Source organism: Exophiala mesophila (assembly GCF_000836275.1).
Source record: "Exophiala mesophila strain CBS 40295 unplaced genomic scaffold supercont1.1, whole genome shotgun sequence".
Taxonomy (NCBI): Eukaryota; Fungi; Ascomycota; class Eurotiomycetes; order Chaetothyriales; family Herpotrichiellaceae; genus Exophiala; species Exophiala mesophila.
Window position 1 is genome coordinate 2,464,110 of NW_015622504.1, and position 19,978 is coordinate 2,484,087.

At 50.2% G+C, this 19,978-nt stretch overlaps 6 protein-coding genes across 6 annotated transcripts; 3 read left to right on the forward strand and 3 right to left on the reverse strand.

The window, feature by feature from the left end:
• Positions 1-335: 335 nt before the first annotated feature.
• Positions 336-8,284, reverse strand: PV10_00787 (uncharacterized protein). Its single transcript, XM_016364902.1, has one exon. The coding sequence runs from the start codon at positions 8,044-8,046 to the stop codon at positions 1,042-1,044; it is 7,005 nt and encodes a 2,334-aa protein (XP_016228551.1). The 5' UTR covers positions 8,047-8,284; the 3' UTR covers positions 336-1,041.
• A 2,208-nt stretch (positions 8,285-10,492) lies between these two features.
• PV10_00788 (uncharacterized protein) lies at positions 10,493-11,896 on the reverse strand. The gene has a single exon (XM_016364903.1). The coding sequence runs from the start codon at positions 11,287-11,289 to the stop codon at positions 10,807-10,809; it is 483 nt and encodes a 160-aa protein (XP_016228552.1). The 5' UTR covers positions 11,290-11,896; the 3' UTR covers positions 10,493-10,806.
• A 538-nt stretch (positions 11,897-12,434) lies between these two features.
• On the reverse strand, positions 12,435-14,486 carry PV10_00789 (uncharacterized protein). Its single transcript, XM_016364904.1, has 2 exons — positions 13,341-14,486; positions 12,435-13,295 (listed from the first exon to the last, which is right to left on the reverse strand). Exons 1-2 carry the CDS (start codon positions 14,165-14,167, stop codon positions 12,806-12,808), a joined length of 1,317 nt encoding a protein of 438 aa, XP_016228553.1. The 5' UTR covers positions 14,168-14,486; the 3' UTR covers positions 12,435-12,805.
• Positions 14,487-14,880: 394 nt separating this feature from the next.
• Positions 14,881-15,630, forward strand: PV10_00790 (uncharacterized protein; the record flags this gene model as incomplete). The annotated part of the gene is made up of 1 exon (XM_016364905.1): positions 14,881-15,630. One exon carries the CDS (start codon positions 14,881-14,883, stop codon positions 15,628-15,630), a length of 750 nt encoding a protein of 249 aa, XP_016228554.1.
• Positions 15,631-15,919: 289 nt separating this feature from the next.
• Positions 15,920-17,045, forward strand: PV10_00791 (uncharacterized protein). Its single transcript, XM_016364906.1, has 2 exons — positions 15,920-16,151; positions 16,216-17,045. Exons 1-2 carry the CDS (start codon positions 16,114-16,116, stop codon positions 16,742-16,744), a joined length of 567 nt encoding a protein of 188 aa, XP_016228555.1. The 5' UTR covers positions 15,920-16,113; the 3' UTR covers positions 16,745-17,045.
• A 568-nt stretch (positions 17,046-17,613) lies between these two features.
• Positions 17,614-18,697, forward strand: PV10_00792 (uncharacterized protein; the record flags this gene model as incomplete). Its single annotated transcript, XM_016364907.1, has 1 exon — positions 17,614-18,697. A coding segment is annotated over one exon (1,055 nt), but the record flags the coding sequence as incomplete, so codon positions are not given.
• Between the last annotated feature and the right edge of the window lie 1,281 nt (positions 18,698-19,978).

Consider the following 19,978-nt stretch of genomic DNA (forward strand, 5'->3'; position numbering starts at 1 on the left):
CGTGGCTAGGAAAGGCTTATACTCACCCGAACCTCTCACACTCGCGTGACTCGTTACTCCCCAGCCCCCCTTTTGCTTCTCTGCTCCTGGTCCTCCACAATGCTACTTACAGTACAGTAGTAGGTACCTAGGTACCTTAGGATAGTATGGGAATTGTTGTAGGTCAGTTTTATTATCACCCATACTCAAGAGTCGACCATACACGTGACTTGTCACATGATATATCACCTACCACAACCACCAATATCACATTGTGATATAGAGAAAGAATGTCTGAATCTTGACAATATGATACACTCTAGTAGTACTTGGTCTATACATTTTCATGATAATTCGGAATTCCAAAAGAAGAAAATATCAATGAAACAATCAACTCCTTTACGTTTCCTCATGCTATGTGTGGGATGGATGGCATAGTGCCCTACTGAACGTGTTTGTGTGTTGTGTTTGTGATGTATGTCTGGTGTCGTCTGGGAGAGGAGGAGGGAGGGAGGGTTGAGGAAGAGAGAAAATAACAAGATTAATGACACCAACACCGACAACAATAACAACGAAGCTTTTTTTGTCATCTCCCCTTCCTGTCATTCCCCTCCATCCAGGTCATCCATCCGTCCAGTCCGCACGGAAGAACAATTCATCTCCCAGTTCAAAGTCCCAAGTCCAATCAATCAATCAATCAGTCGGTCAATCAATCAATCTCGGCCCTTGTCATCGTCGTCGATTCGCCCCCTCCCATGTTCCTGTTGCTCCTTGATATGCAGTATTGTCAGTTCCAGCTAATGTGACAGGACCATGCCTTCTCCAAGGCCATAGCCATTGCAGTACAAACCCCGCAGAAAGAATCAAGTGTACAAGAATTGAACTGTCTAAGCCCAATCAATACGAGGTTCATTCCCTTCTAAACACCCGCTCCGGGTCATAAGTCGTCAGATCAACCAAGCTGATTAGCTCGACTTCATCCTCGTCATCTGCTGTTCTTTCCGAGTCCTTTCTCGGCTTCCGCATCGATGTCATGCGCCCATCCATCTCAACCAAAATGGTCTAATGGCTTGGCCGGATCGCTTGTTGAAGACGTTGTTGGATGCCCGCGTCCGAGGCCATTGACTCCCAAAACCCATATGTGCTATTCTGTTGCAATTCAATGAAGAGTATCGTCATTCCCCATACGTGAGGCCGTGCAACAATTAATCTCTCGTACACCACACGAGCGATCTGTTCTCGGAGCTCTCGCTGCGACTCTTCCGCATTTCCGCTGCCCCAGAAATGCAACAATAGCTTGCAGAAGAAATCGGTATGTGTGCTTGGAAATCGTATCTGGTCTGCAATGGCATTGATGAGCTCGTATCGCTCCCGAGGTCCAGAACCATGGACGAGTTTGGTCATAAAGTGCACATGTGCTGAGCTGGAATCAAACCTTCCAGCCTGGCCATGTAGAGCATGTTGTCCGACGAAAGGGACCAGTGAATTGACAATTTCAATGCTCTTATCAGGCGCCATGAGCGACGTTCGATCTTGACTACCATCATCCCGCAGAGCCAACTTGATCTGCTTGAGGGCACCGTCAAAGTCATTGGACTTGCTCAGCGCGTTGTCAATAATACTGTTCAATCCATCGCGTGCGAGGGGCAGTTCAAAGTCATGCGCCAAGCTTGGGCTTCGCTTCATCTCATCAAGTCGCTCGATCTTCAGTCCCGGTGTCATGGGGTCTGGGAGGTCATGATATGCAGAGGGCTTGGCTGTCAAGATGAGATTTCTCAATTGCGGAATGGCATATGAGATCCGGGAGCAGAAGTATGAATGATTGTCGCTCAAAAATTCGGGATAATCGTGAAGGAGAACAAGTATGTTTCGGAGGGTCCCTTTATACAGGTCCAAGTTGAGCAGGTCGAGTCCCGGTGTTTTGGACAATTCCGAAATGTACAGGAGGAGTAGTCCAGTCAGCTCTCGGTATGCATCCCAACCAGCTTGATTGTTGGATTGAAGGATCCCTTTGACAAAGACACGGTGCACCACCAAGCTGTACCATCCGTAGGTAAATCCGGGGAACCACGAGGGCTGTAATGATTTAAACGCGCTTGCAAATGCCAGCATCATGTCATTGTGCTCGGCCGCTTCATCCATTCGGTTGGACGCATATTCATAGAGCATGCTAGTCAAAATTCGATGGAACAGCCGCTGGTTGAAGTTGATCCCCCGCATCACCTGGTGATGGTTGACGATCAGGACGAGGACGAATAGTATGTTTTGGAGATATGGTGCTTTCTTCATCTGCACCGCTCCTGTCGATTCTCCTTGGAATTTGACCAACGTGATCAATAGACGCGCCAACGCATCTGCTTGAGAGAAAGCAACATCCACGCTGCCTCTCATGCTTTGTGCCTCTCGTTCGTAGCAGTCAAGGCATGAGTCAACTGCAAGACGTAGAAAATCGGCGAGATCTTCAGTACTACTGATCGTCTGCTCTTTGTGGACTTCCCGAAGAAATCCAGCAAATGTACCGTCATTTGGGCTTAAGTTTTCAAAGATACGGCACCATTCGTCAAAAATGTATCGCATCTGGTCTTGCTTGGCTCTTGCCCGATCAGACACTCCAACGCTGACAAGCTGAGACATGCCATGTGCATGTAGCTTTTGATTGATCTCCGTTGCCAGTGTGAGATCCGGGTTCTCTTTGAGCCAAGCGGACATGGCAATCAAGCTGTTGGCAAAGTCTGCCCGGAGTGCAATAGGCTCGTCCGTGAACATGGTCTGTTCCAAAATCTCGGAGAAGACTTGAAGCGCTTGCATGTTCTTCTCGGCAAGGAGCGAGGAGATGACAACATCAACCCTAACAAGCTCCATCAGGCCTGCGGCGACTAGACCAACCACGATGTTGGAATTTCCGAGCAAGATGCTTTCATTTGCCGTCATCCATCTCAAGACATCCCGAGTGATAAGCTCGGAATACTGGCAGAGTTTGGATAACAAAAGAGCCAAGACTTCGGCTTCTACAGGGCCCTGTGATGGTTTCATGGCAAAGATGTTGCAGATCTTATCCGCAATCTGCCGAGCCAGTAAATCCGCGGGAGGTCTGGTCGTGGAGGACAATACAATCAAGATCTGTCGGAAGTCCTGGAATATGGAGCTTTGCTTCTCCAAGTCACGAAGTCTAGACACATCCGATGCTCTGGCAGCTTTCTGAACATCTTCAATGAGCAAAGAGATACGCTCGTGGGGTGGGAGGTTGTCCTGGAAACCATTAACACGGGGCGCTTGCATGGCAGGTAGCAGTCGGTTGTCCTGTTGGATCAAAGGACTCTGGTGAGGCAGCGCAGGTTGATCCGCGGGTGTCGTAAGATTGGGCATGGAGAGGGCATCTTGGAGGACGTCTGGAAGTTGTCGACCGGTCAAGTCTGCAGAAGCATTGGCCACGTGATTGATATTCAAGCCATTTGCTCGACGGTCGAACTCTTCGTAGACAGCGCGTTGAGCTTCGTTCAATCCGCCCACCGTCTGTTTGTACGGTTCGGGAATCCAAGCTGACCAACGGTTGATGCCGGTGGGAACAAAATCGCGATTTCCTCCTTCGGCAAGGAAACGTCGTCGTTCTTCGATCTCTGCCTCAACCACATGATCAATCTCAGGGATTGCACGTTGCTCAGCAGCCTGCTCAACAAAGGAACAAGCTGTATCTAGATTGTCGTTGACACACATCATGATCGCACCTTCAGGCAAGAGTTGCTCTGGCAGGTCTTCTTGCGCCGGACGGCGGATGTAGTTGGAGATACTCATGCGGAGTGGCTCTTTGCAAGTAACAAGAGCTAAACTACCAGCAAGAGATTTGACCATCTGACGTGCAGCGGTCCGATACTTTTCCGGGTCAGACTCGAGAGCATAGTCCTTGGATACAAGTTGAGCAGTCGATATCGAGGCAATGGTGATCGAACGCTCCACAACGGGAGCTATGATCTCTTGAATGGCCTGGTCGAAGGCGCGATAGATAATGCTCTTGATCAGTGCCTGGTCGGCTGGAGTGCCTGAGGTCGGAGGGTATTTGAGCACATCTTGTATGTTTGGAAGCGAGGCCATGATCTCTGCCGTTGACAGGCGATCTCGGGTAGCCCGGTTCATGGTCCCATTCAGGGAAAGTTCATCAAACGTCTCCAAACCCTCGGGAACGATGGAGGTGTTGGTAGCATCATCATCGGTCTGGGGTCGGTCTCGGATGACGGTGGCGGCCTCGAGCTTTTTGAAATCAAGCTTGAGATCTTTGCAAAGGACCTCGATCTCGAACTTCAGGTTCAATTTGAGCTCTGCAAAATGGTATAGCTCGACCAAGACGCCAATAATTTCCATCAACCACGGGTTCGGTGGTTTGAACACAACCGAGTTGGCACTTTGTGCCAACACCTTACAGGTGAATGGAATGACCAAGATCAGACGTTGTGTCTCAAAGCCTTCAACCAACAAATCGACAAAGTAGACGTTGCGATGCCTGATGGGCTTATCCCTGGCCAGGGTGAGAGAGCCAAGCCAGCCTCCGAGATTCTTCAGATGAGTTCGCTCTTGGGCAGAGCCAATGGTTGACTCGGCACCCATTAATTTTGCGATACTCACGTAAGTCTCTCGAATAATCTCCGCCATCAGCCGATTGTCATCGAGAAGACTGACAAATTGAAAGTACATTTCCTGGTTGTTGGGTTCAAGTCTGGCCCGCTGTTCCACAATGTACGACGCAAACCATTGATAGTGCTCCACAGCGAATGACTCCTTCAAATCAGACAACTTGGCGGGCATGTTGTCCTTGGAAAGATTGTTGATGACGAATAGGATCTTTTCTTGAATCTTCTGATCAGGGTCCTTGAAGTTTGAACCAAGGGGAGGAGGCTCCGCCCGTAGACCACGAAATCCTCGCCCCATGTCAAGCTTGGCAGACTCATCGCCGTTTGTAACCTTGCCTGTACCATTGGGATCAAGACCGTTCCCGCCGGCTTGCTGTGATCGCAACCCCTCTTCAGCTCGAGAGAGAATCTCGGGATGCTTGAGAGACGGTTCTTGCAGGAGGAGGCTACAGAGGCCTGGCCACTCAGCAAGCTGATCACTAATTTGCAAGAGGGCTTCAATGCCAAAGCGATGCATGAGACTATCGGGTTCGTGTTCGCGTACTGCTCGTAGGATCAATGCAAGGCCATACTCGCGAGGGATTGCAGGCAAGAGCTTGTACTTGATGATGCTGCCAAAGAGCAAAGCTGTCTTTTCGAGCGCGTCCTCTGGATATTCGTTGTAGCATACGTATTCGTCGAACAAGCCATGGACAATGCAGCAGAACAGATCTTGCTGATCCGGGTCTCTTGACGTCTTGTAACGTCGCATTTCGTTGATCATGTCCCGAATGGTCAATTCCGCGCGGTACATTCGGCCAAAAAGCTCCGACATTTGTTTGTCGATAGCTTCAGGTAGCTTGTTGCCTTTCTCCTCACTGCTGCGCTCAAGGACATCGTCAAAGCCTGCACCATAGTTCATGAGGCGGGGGTAGGTTTGGAGACAGGTGGTTTGCATGTCTTCGAGAGATTTGCGGTTGTCCAAATAGTCCTCCAACTTTTCGAGCAAAGTATGAACAGTCCGAAGACTGAGAGGGATAGATTGCGGCGAGGATTCGGCCTTCTGAACGCGGAATTCATCGTCTGCCTTGATTCTCAAGTACTTGCAGAGGATATTTCCGAGACTAGGGTATGCTTCCGCGGCCTCAGAGATGTACTTGTCCAAGTCGAAGCTGGGGACGAGTTTATGGCGGATACAAGCCAAATCCAGAGACAATGGATTGGACCAGTGTTTCAAGAATTCTTCGGTCCAGCCAAGTTCTTCAGCTCTCTCATAAATGGCTTCGGTTTGGCGAGGATCGATCTGGAAGACGAGGTGGCAAAGGTCGAACAGATACTGCAGGCTTTGGGATGACAATGCTTCCAAGAGAGGGCCTTGATTGGCAGTCTGCTTTTCGAGGAATTGCCCAAAGCATTCGCCAATGAACTTTTCCTGGTCTGGTGCCCATGGCTTGGCATTGACGCTGCAGAGGTACAATAGGAAGATGACTGGATGATTCTGGTACACGTCGTGCAGGACATCAAGACGATCTTCTCCTTCAGCGGATGCACCGGGAGAGAGAACAACGTCGAAGATGGCCTGACATGCGTCGGCCGAAACGTATGGAGTTGCCAATTCTGTTTCCAGAAGTCGTTTCAATTCGGGGGACGCATTGCTGAAATCGTCCAGGGACACGCTCCTCCGCAGCCCAGAGATCTTAAGGTATTGCACATCCTTCGAGGAACTGGCCAGATAACCTCCGAGGAAGGAGATTTGAGTGTCTGGGTGGCGCCATTGACCGCCCCATAGACGTTGTAGGTCGAAGTTGCATGGCTCTGAAGCGACCTCGCTAAAGGCATTGAATAACCGGGGAAAGTAATCTCTCCGCAGACGCAGGCCAAAGACATCGAATCCTTGAACAACCAGGTCCCAGTCTAGATGTTTTGGAACGAGAGAAGCAATCAGATTGGCAAGGTCATATTGTTGGTTGACAGCGAAGAGGAGAAAGAGGACTGCATTAGCAACCTGTTCTTCGGTGATGGCCTGAGGTGGTATTGAAGAGATGAAGTCTTGTGCGGCCTGCTTTGAGGCGAGAACTTTAGGACCGTGGCGTTGTAGACTGCCGGCCAAGTCACGGGCATCACTCGTAATACGCAACAGTTGGGACGAAGTCAGTGGAGCCGAAAACTGCTCTGGTTTGAGGGCGGCATAGCGAGCAGACAACGCGGTCCAAAGGTCCATCTTTTGCTGCTCAGAAGTGACAGAGGGCGCAAAAGCATAATACTCGATAATGGAGGAAACATTTTCTGCCGAGTATGCTTGATTTCCACGGCCTTCAGCCAAGGTCCGGAAGGAAACAGAGGCAAAGTCGGCGAGGAAAGTATCAGCCTTGGTGCGGAGTTCGGCTCGGGCGCAGCGGGTAAAGGCGACGGCCAGAATAACCTGAGGTAGAGGATCGACGAAAAAGTGGTGAATGAAGGTGGTCAGATCAAAATCGCGGAAAAAGTCATCTTTGGACGTATCGATGGCCTCGGCGATCTTGAGTGGTTGTTCGGCACTCCAGAGGACCTTATCCAGCTCTTGGCGCAGGAGTTTGTAGCTGCCCTGGTCAACGTCTTTGGCACCGTTGAAGATGACGGAGGCGTTTTGGACGATAGTGCGACGGAAGAATTGAGCAAAGACCTCCATGCCGTTGGAGTCGAGCAGCTTCCTGATCTTTTCCGCCTTTGCTTCCCACTTTGCTTTGCCTTCTCGTTCGGTGATGGTGTCGAGCAGAAGGAGGATCTGTGTGGCGGAAATCTTGGAGAGAGAGGAAGTGGCAGGGTTGGAGGAAGTTTGGTTCGAGGACTGGGCCGTGGACCGATCAAATGTGGTAGCAGTCGGGGAGCCGACGGCAGGGGCGGTCAGAGAAGGGGAGTAGGCGCCTGATCTTGAATACAGACCACCGCCCGCGGGCGCCAGGCCTGAAAGAGAGGTTGAGCCTGCCGAGCCAGTGGCGGGCGTGGAGGACTGAAAAGGAGTGATGGTTCTTGACCTGGGGGAAGTGAGGGAGCGAGAGGAAGGCTGTTGGACGCCAGTTTGAAGACTGGGGACGGGCGAGCTGGGATGAGAGGAACCAGGAGGGGTTCCGCGGCGGGTGCCAAAGCGAGCAGAGGACGCGGAAGCGGCGAGAGGAGGGAAGTTGCCGGTAGAAGGCGAGATGGAAGAAAGGTATGGTTCTGAAGAGTTGGACTCTGAGGCAGCAAAGGGCCTACGGGTCTGTGAAGATGAGGATGGCGATGGGGACAAGTTGGTTGCAAGGGGGGTTGGACCTCGATCTCGACGGTTGGCTGCAGCCGAGGAGAGATTCTGTCCCCAGGGCGACTGGGGAGGAGGTTTGGACAATCGAGGTTGAGGACGATTGGTTGTCTGGGATGAATTCGAAGGCGAAGTCGTTGAAGAATGCCAATGCGCGAATGAGGAGGGGTTGGGGTTATCGAAGCTCATGGGAAGCGATCATGACCTTTCGAGGTGAGGCAGAATAATAAAAGAGGAGGGTGAGGTGAAGATGGGGTTGATGGAGCCGCGTAAAGGTCTGGCAGATGTGATGGAGATGAAGGTGACCAGAGGGATGGGACGTGGCGAGTGGTGAATGAAAAGGTAGATGGTGATGGCAGGAGTAGATGGTAACGCGTGTGTGGATGTGGAAATGTGAAGTGTTCAGGTGTGAAATGTAGAGTAAAAGTGTGGATGGACGATGGAGTTTTAGAGGAAGGACACTGGAAGGGGAAGGAAGAAATATGGGGCCGAGGGGCCGAGGAGCCTAGAGGATGGTTGCTTGGGGGGCATAGTGGGTATTAATTGTCCTTGAAGTGCCCTGGAAGTACCTTGTTCGGGAGGGTTCAGGCACTTGTTTAGGCGTCTGCTACATTGATTAGGTGTACCTAATAACTACATGCGTTGAGGGATTCAGATGACTTGGTCGTAGCTCATACCTCACACGAATTACACACAGTCCACCAATAACCCAGACACTCTTTTACACACAGACCTCATTTAGAGCTTCACATTGGTCTACTACAAGTATTTGTGCCCAAAATTGAATGGTGAACTGGACAAAGGTCAGGTTTGATATGACATTCCCCCCTCTTTAAAACACAAGAGCCAATAATGATGGGAGTAGATATGGGCTGAATCGAATGGGTATTTGGACTTGGGTACCGAAGATTGAGTGGTCGTTTGGGTTGGTTGTTGGTTTATTTATGAGGTATCCGATACTAGAGGTACAACTAGAGAGGTACCGGTCACCTACCAGTCTCGTGTGAAAAACCTACGGAGTACAGTATGCTTGGTCTGATCTTGGTTGAATTAGCTGCTCGCCGCTTTACTCGCCCTCGGCCCACCTTCCGCTCCTAAGCACTCAGGAAACAGCCCTATGCAATTAGTCCGTAAGTGTAACGGACCCAGGCAGTGGGTCATCACGTGACTAGGTTTGGAACGTCCACCTCGAGATATTCTCAAGGTACACACGCCTCCTGTTAAGGCAAATGACTACGCTTTGGTGTAAAGTCAACTCTTGTTGTACTCACTAATTGAGAGAAGAGAATTCAGCTAATTAGGGTCAGTCAGTACACCTACCGTATTCATCAGGGTGAGAAGGCACTTGCCGTAACACCTCCCTAGTGTTAATCTCTCCCTTTTACTACAACTCATCAGTTTAATAGCATCTCTCGGCTACACCGTGATGGTCGGGAGTAAGACTCCTCAGCTATGTGCCTGTTTGGTTGGCAGGAGAACTTTGCACACTGAGCCCTGATATCAATGGCGGCCGACATCAACATCTGAGGTGTTCTTGCTCGTTGACGAGCTGGTGATCGCTCCTGCGCAACACCGAGGGGCGTTTCTTCTCTGATGACCGCTCCTGCCCGACACTGAGGAGCGTTCCTTCTCTGAAAGTGCTGAGTGCACCTTCCTAGGTCGAGATGCTGCTGGGAGGATATTCTCGCTGGGGGGCTCTGCTCTCATCCTTTTCCTCTTTTCCTCTCCATAGCAGCGATATTACATATATTTTTTAAATATTTTTTTTAAAAAATATGGATTATATCACAAATATTTTAGAATCTTTTTGGAAATTTATTAAATCTCCATCTTTTATTACATTCTTTACGACAATTTTGGTGCCCACCGCGACGGGCTTGGGCTGGGGGGTTGCTCTGTGGTACGTCAACCACATCCACCGACATGCAAATGCTCATGGTATACACAGGCAGGACAATGCCACCAAAATCCGTCTCGCCGAGATAGAGCGGGACCGTGCCGTGTAAATTGCCCGTCTGGAGCTCAAGGTACGTTGTTGCGTTCTGCCCGACCGGGCATTTGTCCCCGGCAAGCCCCATCATCATACCGCCCGTCTGCAGGTGTTTGGCACTTGGCGACATCCAGAGCTGCATCGAGCATCGACTGCCCCAGCCCTGTTCTTCTTGAAGAACCCCTGCACCGCATCGCCATTCGGTCATTTGTCACCGGCGAGCCACTGAGCTGCTTCGTTGCCCTGCCTCTCATTTTGCTGGTGTCCTCCAAGCCTCTACTGACTTGTGCGCCGCAGTCCAGACGGAGTCGGTCCCGGCTACCGGCGAGGCGGATGGAGGTGGCAGCGGAGGATAGTTCAGAGTAAGCGCACCGGCTCCCGTCGCGGTGGAGCTAGGAAGCACCGGGTGGGATCGTAAGTACTCCCGTTCTCTTGATCTTGGACCAGAACTGATCTATTGTCAGGGGAAAAAAAAAGCAAACAGCAAAAGCTCACATTGCACGTGCCTTTCGTTCGGCCACGACGACATGGAAAGATCTGCCTTGCACGAGTACTTCACTTCGCCTCCTAGAAGCAAGAGCACGGTCACCACAAGAGCAATGGCATTCAACTCTGGCCACAAGACATGAAACAGTCGACATGGCACAACCATGGCCCACGAGCCCGGATACATGACAAGCCGCCGAGAGAACTCGATATTCTGCCATAATTCAAAGCTCCAAACATATCGTTGTTGTAGCTCCCGCCCTGAAGTCCCCCTTCTCTTGATGAGTCAGGTTCGGCAATCACAGGTGAGACAAGTGATAACTGTTTCGAGTACACAGCTGATGACAAACAGCAAGCAACTTGTTCCTCGCCTTCACCCCAGCGGGGTGTAACTTTTCCGCGTGTCTCAGCATACATCGTCCACATCATCTGCAAACCTACCATGACTGAGTCATCGTTTCTCCCACGCTGTTTTATTGACAGCCAGAATCACTGCGCGCAGATCGTCTTCTCCTCGACTCTTGCACGATTCCTTCCATAAGATCAAAAAGCTCGCCATCAGCCATTGCCTGCAGTCTCGCCTGCTGTGAGCGTCTAGCTTCCCATCCGAAGCCTTCATAGGCGCTCATACCATGATACCAAGCTCTTGTTGAGGAACTCAAGAATGGACTTGGTAGAACCACAATGTCTCCACTTCCACATCCACGACACATCCCTGCCAGAGTACCCAAATATGGACTCGGCATCAATGGATAAAGCCGAGGAACCCGTGGTGCAAAATGAAAAGTGGCACGTGCCGCTTCCTCGAAGTCATCATCCAGCGGCAGTGCATCTGACTCCGCCAATGCACCCAATGCTGCGAACCCGAACAGTCCCAAGAACATCATGCCGCCGAGTTTGCCGGCAAAACAGAGGTCATCGTAAACGGAAGGAAGTCCTGAGGCGTTGAGTGACATGGTGGAGGAATGCTAGTTATCTGACGCAGAGTGAGTGAACTGTACTGACAGAAAGGAGGTTGCTAACGCGATGCGAGCGGATGCAAGGATGCCGTCTGATCAATGCTGCGGAGGAAAAGATGGTGAAGTAGCGTGATGAGATTGGTGGTGGAAATTTTTCGTCGAGTCAGCAGCTGGAGGATCAATGTCTTCGTATTCGTTGGTCAAGATAATTTGAGGAAAACGAAGACGAAGATGTTAGAAGACAGTCTTGAAATAAGTACTCTGGTATATGTGGATCACAAGAGGACCTTGCTGTGTTGGAAGCCAATCAATACCTCTAACCAAACTTTTCCTCAACTTCCTTCATCTCGGCCCATAGTCTCGTGACAACGGACTGCTAGAAGAGCAAATCATCCGAACATTGTGTTTTCGCACTTGCTGTGGTTGCAGATACTCCGTTGATGGCACTCCGATGAGGGGCAACTTATCCACCCAAATATCTCGCGGCAGCCATGAGGAGGGTGTACCCCAAGGTTTATGCCACGACCATTCAGGTGTTGATGATGTGCGCTAGCTTTTTGATTGCCACTTGCGTACTTGATCGCTGTCCGGAGCTGTCCCGTTCGTAACTTTTCTTGATAAAGAAACATCTAAGCTCTTGTCCGGTATATATCTCAGGAGGGGAGAAGCTGTCGCTGATTGGCATGCTGATCGACGGATGCCTACTCCGTAGACGAGAGGAAAGTATAGCGGAACCTTAAGGGCTAGCCCAGATCAACCCTCGGTGCCCCCGGTGTGTCTGATCAGGGATCTTTATGTACCTAGGTAGGTACCTAGAGTAATGCTCAGCCAAGAGCTTACCCTAGTTAAACCTCAGGTTAAAGCGGCCTTCGCTCACCCTCCAGGACCCCAAACCAAGGTACAAATGGCAATTATGTTTTTCGTTCTCGAGGCATCTAGTTACCCAGGTGTAAAAGTCGAGGTGCAACGGTACATCTCTACCCCCAGCTTCTTTTCTTCTTCTCTTTCCTTTCGTTCAACCACAGGCACGTACATCAACTTGTGTTTGTGTGGTGTGCTCGTAAGGAAGGCATTAACTGCCAAGAATCTATCACGTAAGAGCCTCATCACGTGTTCTACATCACGGGATCGACAATTGCCTTGCTTGTATCAATGTCGAAAAGACAGATCAAATTAGCTACCTGGCCTTTATCTGGAGAGCTGTGCTGGAATGCCAGACACATTGCAATGCTACAAGGTAGTATTCCAATGTCAGTCATCCACCATTGCTGTAGTTCAATTTGCTTGACCTTCCAACCGACCACACACGTCCAGAAGTCGAGCATGATTGCTCGTCAATATTGAGCCTGAGCACAAGAGCATTTTCTGTAATATCCATCATCCTCAACATTCCCATCTCTCATCACGTTGGATTTTAGACTATCTAGAAGACTCGGTCTTGTGAGATCAACACGAGAATGTCGACAATCACCTGGCTCTGAGAATTCTGATCTCTTGACTGTCTTGATCCGCATCATGCGTGAATCGTATTCGAGCGGCCCAATCCTGCACTGCCCATGAGTTCATCATCCATCTCCAATGCCCCGCGCTTCTTGCCTTTGGCAGAGCTACCTCGTACCCGTGGCCAAGTGTCAAAAGGGCTTCCTTTCTTAGAACGGTGGCTTCTGCTTGTCCGATGATCTTCACCACTCTCGTCTGAGGTTGGACGGTGAAGTTTGGCCTCAGAGTGTGGATCTTCGTTCTGGACTATGATCTTGCTGCTGTTCCAGTTGGATGAATCTTCAATGTCAGTGTCGGCTTCCTCTTCCCTCTCCAATTCCCGAGCTCTCTTCTGAACTTCAGTCTCGAACAAGCGGGTTGGTTTGATGGACTTCCTAGTCAATGTTCGCATGGGCTTCCTATTGGCGTCGTTGATCTCTTCTGCAGAAGCGTAATCTTCAGCAGCAATAATTTCCGATTCGTCTGTCTCGTCATTGAATGCTCGGTAGATTTTTCGACCTCGACTGCCCATAGTTAGCGTAGGTCAAGAAAAGTGACGGGCAACTTACAAGGTGTAGACCATTCCTTCATCCTTGTCCAAGGCCTGCTGCACCTGAGCGTCCACCCGCGATTCGCCGCTGACTTTGCGTCGCTTAACGGTCCCTGGAACTGTCTGAGATGATGTCCTCCGACTCGATCTTGTCTCGAGAAACGGGTTGGAGGCACTGTGGTCGACTTCTGGAACACGATCTCGGGAGTCGGTATAGATCTGGACATGACCATCAGAGATATCGTCCTGGGCCGAGAAGCTTTCTAGAGTGAAACCATTGTGGCGCTTATTCCTCCGTGGTCGGCGTGGGGTTGGTTGAGGTGGGGTGAGATCGACTGGGTCCATACTGTCTTGGAAAAGCATTCTGGCAGTGTCTTGGGTGTTAGAGATGGTCTTCTTCCGTGGAGTTTTTACTGGGGTTGGTAGCATCCCATTAGAGATGATGGTGGACGCCGAGGTGAGTGATTGAAGGTGGGAGGTATTGGAGTGCTTTTGACGAGGTGGTGGCCGATAATGAGATTCTGGAGAAGGAGGCGAAGACACCTGAACGCGACGACTGGTGCGAGGGTTTGGTGTGGCTGCAGGAGAGTGAAGGGATGGGTCGGGCAGTACAGCTGGGACTTTGGTCTGTTTCGCCGGTTTGGGAGTGCGCAGAAGGGGGCGGGAGCCTTGTGAATGTTGAGGCGGATCTGGGGTCTTGCGCTGTGCCGCTGAGGAGTTTCGAGTGGCTGTGCGAGTTGAGCGACGCAGAGTAGGCACTGATGACAGATCGTATCTGGCGCCGTGCAAGGGACTCGGGGGTGTTGCAGGAGTAGAGAGAAACTGGGCGGGGGGTGTCGAGGCCATGGTGACAGCAGCCTAGGAGTATGATTTAGGTGTGAAAGGCGAGATGTGAATCACAAAGTAAAGTTGAATGCGGGATAGGTTTTTGCCCTCACGCGCGTCCTGACCGCTTCAAGCGGGTGTCGATGATGGGGATGGGTGAGACTACCGCGTGGGCGACGAGGTCAATAGATGGGATAATACAACGCTAGAACATGGACAAGAATCGCATGTTCTGCAAGATGAATGCTCAATAGACGCAAGAGGCAAGAAAAGAAAGGTAATTGCGGAGAGTGAGGATAGAAGCGGATCTGAGATGTTAGGAGGATGAAGAAGGGATTGGAATGGAGAAGGAGGAGGTTGGCGAGTTCAACGTGCAACATGCAACCTTCTACTTTGTGGAAATGTGGATGGCAGGTAAGTGACTTAGTGGCTAGTGAAAGACGGCGCGTGCCTTATTCCGAATTTAGCCAATATTAGCCACTGACGAACTTGATGATCCCCGCCTTTTGAGACACTAACCGACCACTAATATTCTAGCGTGCCTAAACTCAGTGCCATCATTCTGTCTCATCAGCTCCTGCATTTCTAACGCGTCCAGGATTTGCCCGACGCGTAAAGTGGATTATCTCTTTCAGACTGCACAGAACCGCCTGCGCAATACCCATACTATATTGTTCAACACACCACATGCAGTCAGTTGCTTGTCATTAAACCCTGCTCTGCAACATAAAATCATGGATGACGACTCTTCCCTTCTCGATCCGCAGTCCAATGCCCCTGACGACAGCATCTGGGATTTCCCTACTCACTCCAACAATGACCCTTCCAACACACAAAAAACTTCTGACAAACATGGTCCGAGCGGAAAGCCTACCTATGAGCAATTAGAAGCCCGAGAGCAAGAACTTCGTCGGGAGCTGGAGCATGTGCGCAAAGTCAACCAGGCCATTGAGGGTGTGATTGAGAGTCTGGGAAAAGCCAAGAATAACATGACGACTGTCAACAAGACGGTCAATGCCGCTTCCACATTGCTGAATACATGGACTCGGATCCTCTCTCAAACAGAACATAACCAGCGACTCATCCTCGACCCCGAGTGGCAGGGCGCAAGTCAAGATATCGCCGACATGGAGGAAGAAGTGCAAGAGAAACAAAGAGCAGCCCAACGAAGAGAAGCAGAGGAGCAAGAACGCAAGAACGCTGCGGCGAAACGGGCAGAAGAAGAGGAAAAGCGTAGAGCTGATGCCATGGCCAGCAAGCCGACCAGAATGACAACACGGGGCTCGAGCAGGATAGGATATGGGTCACGAGTCACTTCAGGGTCTGCCACATCCTCCACCAATACATCATATGTGCAGATGGGGAGTACGGGGACTAGAAGGGGAACATCTACAAGCGGCACTGGGGCTTCACGAAGGACAACGACTGGTATTGCACGAGGTGGCTCAAGTCGAGGAAGAGGGAGCCGTGGAGGTGTCACGTGACAGGAATCAACGCAGGCACTTTTTGACGCTGGGGAGAAATGATAATGAATTAATAATGTGACTGCTATAAATGGGACAGCAAGACTCAAACAGCAGGTGCAGATGACTCAATTCTTTGTTCTTGCCCAACAGTAGCTAAGAAGTTGTTGTCCGTAGAATTGGAAGGCACGTTGAAAGCATGATGACGGTTCCTCCTTCCGGCACGGCGAAGGCGCAGGCTGCGGTGCGTCAACCTTCGTGCCTTCCTTCCCCCAAGGCTCCCCCCAGTCAAACCCAACCCCAGATTCAACCTCACATCATCCTCTTACCACCTCTCCCACATCTGGTCCTTTCAAATCCATGACCTTTTGCTCGAGTGTATTGACTCAAGCAGCATGACATAATTTTGAGTACCGTCTATTCTCTACAAGCACCATTCCGACACAATTGGATTGTCGCTTCGCCCTAAGCATCTCCTCACCCAATCCGTCTCCAAAGTAAACAATGAACTTTGCTCCCTATCAAGATGGTTCTCCCGAGATGTAAGACATACCATCGATGCACCTTAATCGCCGTTTCAACACCTGCTAATAGCGCTTCTTTTAGAGAGCGCGCCTTTTCTCCTCCTCCGGGACCAAAAAGAACCTCCATTGACTCCCCTCGCGTACGATCCCCTCCTCCTGGCCGAGCGTCGCAACCTACCAGCAGAACAACATCCGACTTTCAACCTCTCCCGCCCCCAAGTGCTTTCGCCAACAATGTCTGGTCATCAGCAGAAGAACGCGGTCAGAGCCTCGAAGCCTTTGAGACCAGCCTCCCTCTCCGGCTTGATCAAGAAGCCATGCTCGCATATCTACTCTTGCCACCCGCAGGTGGTGTCCTCCTGTTGATCTTCGAGCACAAGAGTGACTATGTTCGATTTCATGCTTGGCAATCTAGCATGTTGTTCTCCGCCATATTCGTCTTGCATTTAATCCTATCTTGGTCCCGCATCCTCTCATGGACCCTTTTTGCCCTCGATCTGCTCCTCATCGCCTTTCTGGCCCTGCACGCATACCGAGACGTCGAAACCCTGGAACATTACGAAGTCCCCATATTTGGACGTTTGGCAAACTCTTTTGTCGATGCGGAATGAAGCATGGTTCGGCCAGTCCCGTACTGTGTCATCTCCATCATCAAACACTGGTCTCGGACCCTCGCTGTGGCTTTGTCATTTCCTGAAGATCAGATTCATGACCTGATTTGTTTCCCACCGCTCACCAAGCCGAAACCAAATTCTTTCTCCAGGTGTCCGAAACATGCGGCCACATACCACATTCAATGAACCCCTAGGCCAGCACCGCCATTCAGTGCTCTTCACGATATAATATTTTCGATCAGACCATACTACATATTTCGAGACCCTAAACTGGATCGCCCCGTTGCAGAAAATGGGCTCCGAACATCATGAGCACCTGCTCATATGTGTCTTTGACAGCATTCGAAACTTGAAAGAATGGGAGCAGCCGCCCTTGGAAGGACGGCGTTTGATATTCAACGACAAATTCTTCTCCCTCACCAGTGTCCTGCTCTGAAACTCCTTGACATCGACACACATCTAAGCCACAACCATCGGGATTCGTGCTTGTCGGTCAGTCTAATTAGACGATTTAATTCAGAGATCGGTCACATTGGTCCGCCAGCAACATTGGGCAACCCTACTGCAACATGAAACACTTTACTTTACTACCTCGACATGCAAGCGAAATCTTTATAGCGTTGTTGTGACAAGTGCCCTTGGCGACTTTCAAAGTGGTGGCATTGTCTTTTAGAGGTCGTTTTTACCACCGTATACAGTATCCTGATAATGATAATTCCTTAATAGCCTGCCACCTACAAATGAACCGTACTTTAATTATGCCATAGAGAGCAGACATAACTCACATGGTTGCCTGAAATCATTGTGACGACAGATGAAACTTTGTTGGAGATTCGGATATGACGGCCAACTCCCGCCATGAAATGCAATGCCAATGTGCGTTGAAGTCCGACGACTATCAATCTTGACGATCGTGGGGAGGATATGGTATCTTACCCATCACGTATCCAAATGGAATGGAACGAAGGACAAAAGTCTGAGTGACGGTCAGCAACATCTTCAACACATATCGAGTTTGTTGAAAGGGAGAGGAGTGAGATTCAGCAACGACACCCGAAATCACAAGAAGTTTGTAAACTACTCTACGAAACCACCGACAATGGAAACGTCACAATCACGACACATCAAGCTAGGAATCCTAGTCCCATCATCCAACACGGCAGTAGAACCATTAACACAATCCATCATCACTTCTCCCACAACACCAGAGACCGGAGGTTTATCATCCTTTTCCTCCTTCCCCTCCTCACCACCCCTCATCACCGTCCACTTCTCCCGCTTCACCGTCACCGAAATCTCACTCTCAAACTCATCGCTCAGCCAATTCAAACACGACAAAATCATCGCCGCCGCCCAACTACTCGCCGACGCTGGCGTCGACGTCATCGGCTGGAGTGGAACATCCGCCGGCTGGCTGGGCTTCCAACACGACACGGAACTATGTTCGTTGATCACAAGCCAGACGGGCATCCCTGCCACATCGTCGGTGTTGGCATTGAATCAACTCCTAACTCGACTCAACGTCACGAATCTCGGCATGGTGACTCCTTACCTCGACGAGATGAACCGGAAAATCGTGGATAATTATCAATCTCTAGGTATCAAAGTCACGGCGGTGAAGAAGGGGCTGGGGATTGTGGATAATCATGAAATTCGACGGATTGGTGTTGATGTTTTGGATGGGTTGGTGGGAGAGCTTATTGAGGGTATGAGGATGGATGAGACTGATGTCAAACTCACCGTTCTGTCGACTTTCTGCACGAATCTGTCGGCCGCGCAGAGGGTTTCCTACTGGGAGGAGAAATATGATGGTCTGATCGTTTTAGACAGCGTGAGTACCGTCGTGTGGGGGACGCTTCATCTGCTGGGTCTGGATACGAGTTTCATCAAGGGGTGGGGAAAGATGTTTGATATTAAATAGATAAATATAGAGAGAAGACTGTCTCGAGGGCTCCTAACGAAAAATGAATATATATGAGATTCACGTTTGTTGTGGATGCCTTGACTTGAAGACGGAGCTTCCTGGAACTCGTGAATGCGGCCGTAGGTATTCATTCAGGTTCAGGATTAAAGCAATAAGGACTGACTCACCGAGGAAAACTCAACAACAGGAATACAAAGAGAGAAACATATGCCTCGAGATGAGGGATATGAAGACTTGACACTTGGCATTCCCTCCAAATACCCGATCCTGGGAGGCCGTGGGTATACGTATCCATCAACGACGAAGTCGACAATCATTGCAGCCCCTATCCTAGTCATATGAAACGAGAATTGAAGGATCACGAGTCTGCACAAGGCCCATTAGTCGCCAAGCCCGTGTACTCGTCCCAAGGTTGCTGATGTCAATGCTGACAAGACATACTTGGTGGCTTAAAGATGATGGGCTCGTGTTTTCTGGAATGGGCTTTTGTCAATATGAGCATACTGCTGAAAAGGTCCTAGACCTACTTGCTAACTAAGCAGCAGCTTAGACAGCACATATCGTCACTCTTGTCGTTGAAGCCGCCCTACGGCCTCGTTAAGACACGTGGGCCTATGTTTGGAGACCAGAGTTGACAACGCAATTATGGATATTGTTGGCGATGTGACCGGGGCAGTGGTTCGATGTCGCATCAATGTGCAAGAATACATACTCCGTAGATGGATCACGCCTCGTGGTACGCCACTGCTGGTCTGGGTCAGAATATAGCCTTGTTGTTCTGGCCCACACATTCTCATAAAGACAGGTATATGCGTGCCAGTCGAACGATCGTGTGCAATCGTAGGTAATTACTTACGGTAGGTATCCACATTTGGGAGGCAATGGAGGATCTGAGAGGGCAAAATATGTACAAGCAAAACACACGCATCTGATCCACAAGGCATCTGGTGTTCCTGTGGGTCAAAACACGCTTTACCAGACCTCGGAGTGGCGCCAAAGTTCCAAGGGGCAAGGGCCTTTTAACCAGACTTTCCGCCATAGTCAGGTCGATCCGAAAACGCGGGTGATGTTAGACAGGGGTCTAGGATTGTGAATTCTTCACCTATCGATTGGAAGTTTTCCAAATCTCAAGTCAGATCCGTTTTTTGTCTGCGTGACTTATTGCTCATGATCACTTTTGGTGTCAATTTCAGGTCGGAACAAAGCTGTGTGTCTGGGGCATGGATTGATCCCCAGATGGAGATTCATTCTTTCATCAAGTGTTGTAATCATCTTGATGACAAGTTGAAGTACATTATGGGTAGTCT